The sequence below is a fragment of the Triticum dicoccoides genome, chromosome 2B, assembly GCF_002162155.2.
Source record: "Triticum dicoccoides isolate Atlit2015 ecotype Zavitan chromosome 2B, WEW_v2.0, whole genome shotgun sequence".
NCBI classification, from domain to species: domain Eukaryota; kingdom Viridiplantae; phylum Streptophyta; class Magnoliopsida; order Poales; family Poaceae; genus Triticum; species Triticum dicoccoides.
The window spans coordinates 777,891,740-777,893,869 of NC_041383.1; the positions used below are offsets into that span (position 1 = coordinate 777,891,740).

At 52.9% G+C, this 2,130-nt stretch overlaps 1 protein-coding gene across 1 annotated transcript; it reads left to right on the top strand.

The window, feature by feature from the left end:
* The first annotated feature begins 713 nt into the window (after positions 1 to 713).
* On the top strand, positions 714 to 1,683 carry LOC119368764 (heavy metal-associated isoprenylated plant protein 39-like). The gene is made up of 3 exons (XM_037633924.1): positions 714 to 805; positions 932 to 1,007; positions 1,111 to 1,683. The coding sequence occupies exons 1-3, from the start codon at positions 791 to 793 to the stop codon at positions 1,431 to 1,433; spliced, it is 414 nt and encodes a 137-aa protein (XP_037489821.1). The 5' UTR covers positions 714 to 790; the 3' UTR covers positions 1,434 to 1,683.
* Positions 1,684 to 2,130: the final 447 nt, after the last annotated feature.

The following is a 2,130-nucleotide window of genomic DNA, read 5'->3' on the forward strand; positions in this document are numbered from 1 at the left end:
CGGCTGTGTCATTACTGCAATGTTTTGGGTAATCTGGAAACGCAGAAACAATAGTATTATTTTCGAGCGAGAAATTATAGGACAGGACAGCCCCTCTTGCATTATCAATAACTAAAGAAAAACACAGCTGATCCGCAATGACTAGTCCACGGACTAAGATCACCCGTCGCATCGATCGCGAGCTACACTGCACGACCCTAACAATTGCAAATCCGCCGAGTTGTCCCGCGGTTTCAATTTATTTTTCTCTTCGAGCGGATGGGCTGTCGCCGCAGGCGTAATGCGGAGGGTGAGGATTATAGCTGGTTGAACCAAGATTAATTAGAGCGGTTGGATGGTGTTCATCGATCAATGACTAGCTGCAGTTTGCAATAACTTAACGGCCGTCGCAATCGCATCACCAATTGTTGCAAGCACGGACAAGGGACGTACGGGGTGGTAACTAAGGCAACGCGAGCGACAGCCTAGCCCAACGCCAGATCGGTCGGCCTACTTAGCTTCACACGCCCAAGTCTGTCAACATAATTACTCGATCGCCAAGTCGCAATCGATCCAGCCACCCCGGCCGGACCCGGCCGCACAAAGACTCCGGCAGGACGTCGGTCGTCGTGGCCATTCATTCCCCGGCGCCACCGTACGTACGTGTACAACCACCCTCGATTGGTCTCCACTCTCCATATAAATCCGCCTGGCTCCGTCACTAGCTACTCCCAGATTATACTCCCATCGTCGCCGGGAGAGAAGCCGCCGCACGCCGTTCCAACAAATTCATTCGTCCATCCTCGGATCGATGGCCGCCGTGAAGGTCATTGCTTACGGCCGATCGAACTGGCATTCCTTGATCTCTCTTGTGATTTATACCGCGCCTAGCTAGCTCCTCATGTACTGGTAGTTGGTTTGATCTGATCGTTTGGTTCTCTGAGGGCTGCAGAAGGTGGTGGTGAAGCTGGACCTGCGCGACGACACGCGGAAGCGCAAGGCGATCAAGGCCGTCTCCGCTCTCTGTGGTGACTTACTTACGCCCCTTTTCTTTTCTGGGTCTGCTTCGTCCAAAACATGCATGCATCGAGGTCGACGACGACGACAACCGTGGCTTCCTTCCGTCCCCAGGTATCGAGGAGATCGCCGTGGACATGAAGGAGGAGAGGATGACGGTCGTGGGCACGGTCGACCCCGTCGACGTCGTCCGCAAGCTGCGCAAGCGCTTCTGCATGGTGCAGATGGTCTCCGTCGGCCTGGCCAAGGAGGAGAAGAAGAATGGGGACAAGAAGCAGGAAGGCGATAAGACGGATGGCAACAAGGAGAAGAAGAACAGCGACACCAAGGACGTCCCGCCGTGGCGCCCGCCGCACTGTTACCCGCTGCCTCACCACCCTCACCCGTGCTGCTTCCTCCACACCGAGGAGAACCCCAGCGCGTGCGTCATCTGCTGATCGATCGGTCCGACGCACATTTCTTGTGACCGTCCTGCACACCAGCCGATTGATCGATCGGGACTCACCAGCCCACCTGCACCGGTGATCGACGGCGTGCGTTATATTTTATATATATATATATGGCCGTGTGTGAGCTAAATACTGCACAGGTGATCTGGCAGCTGCGCATCTGCTGAGTTCGCCAGATACGGATTTGCGGTGTGGCTAAGAACTTAAATAAATAAAACTGCTGCATTTGGGTTTTGAACGAGAACTATATAATGCAGACGTTCACGGAAACGCCTAACGGAGCTTCAGCTACATGGAGCCCTTCATTTGAAAATTTGAAATTTCTAAATTTTAAGTTCCAAAAAATTATGAAACTAATACGCATATACATATGAATGTATAATGCACAAAGGGCGAAAAGGTATTGTTTTTCTCTTTACGAGATTGGCCGAGCTGCTAATGCTTAATTACTTCAGTAAGTTACTGGCAGGAGTGTGCCATCATTAAGAGCAACTGTAGCAGACCCCGCAAAAGGCCCCGACCCGCGTAATTCTGGCGAGTATACGGTCTCGCCCCAATTTTCTGGCCAGAACAGAGCCCGTATACTCGCTCGGCCCGCAAAAAATTATGCCGCGGCCCGCAAACCGCCCGCCCCGACCACTATTTCTATGGGTTCGCCACGCGTTTGCAGGTCGAAACCCTACCC

Excerpts from the sequence above, each read along its gene's own strand:
- LOC119368764 (XM_037633924.1), top strand. Across the intron at positions 1,008-1,110 it reads GGCCGTCTCCGCTCTCTGTG|GTATCGAGGAGATCGCCGTG; the intron begins GTGACTTACTTA and ends TTCCGTCCCCAG.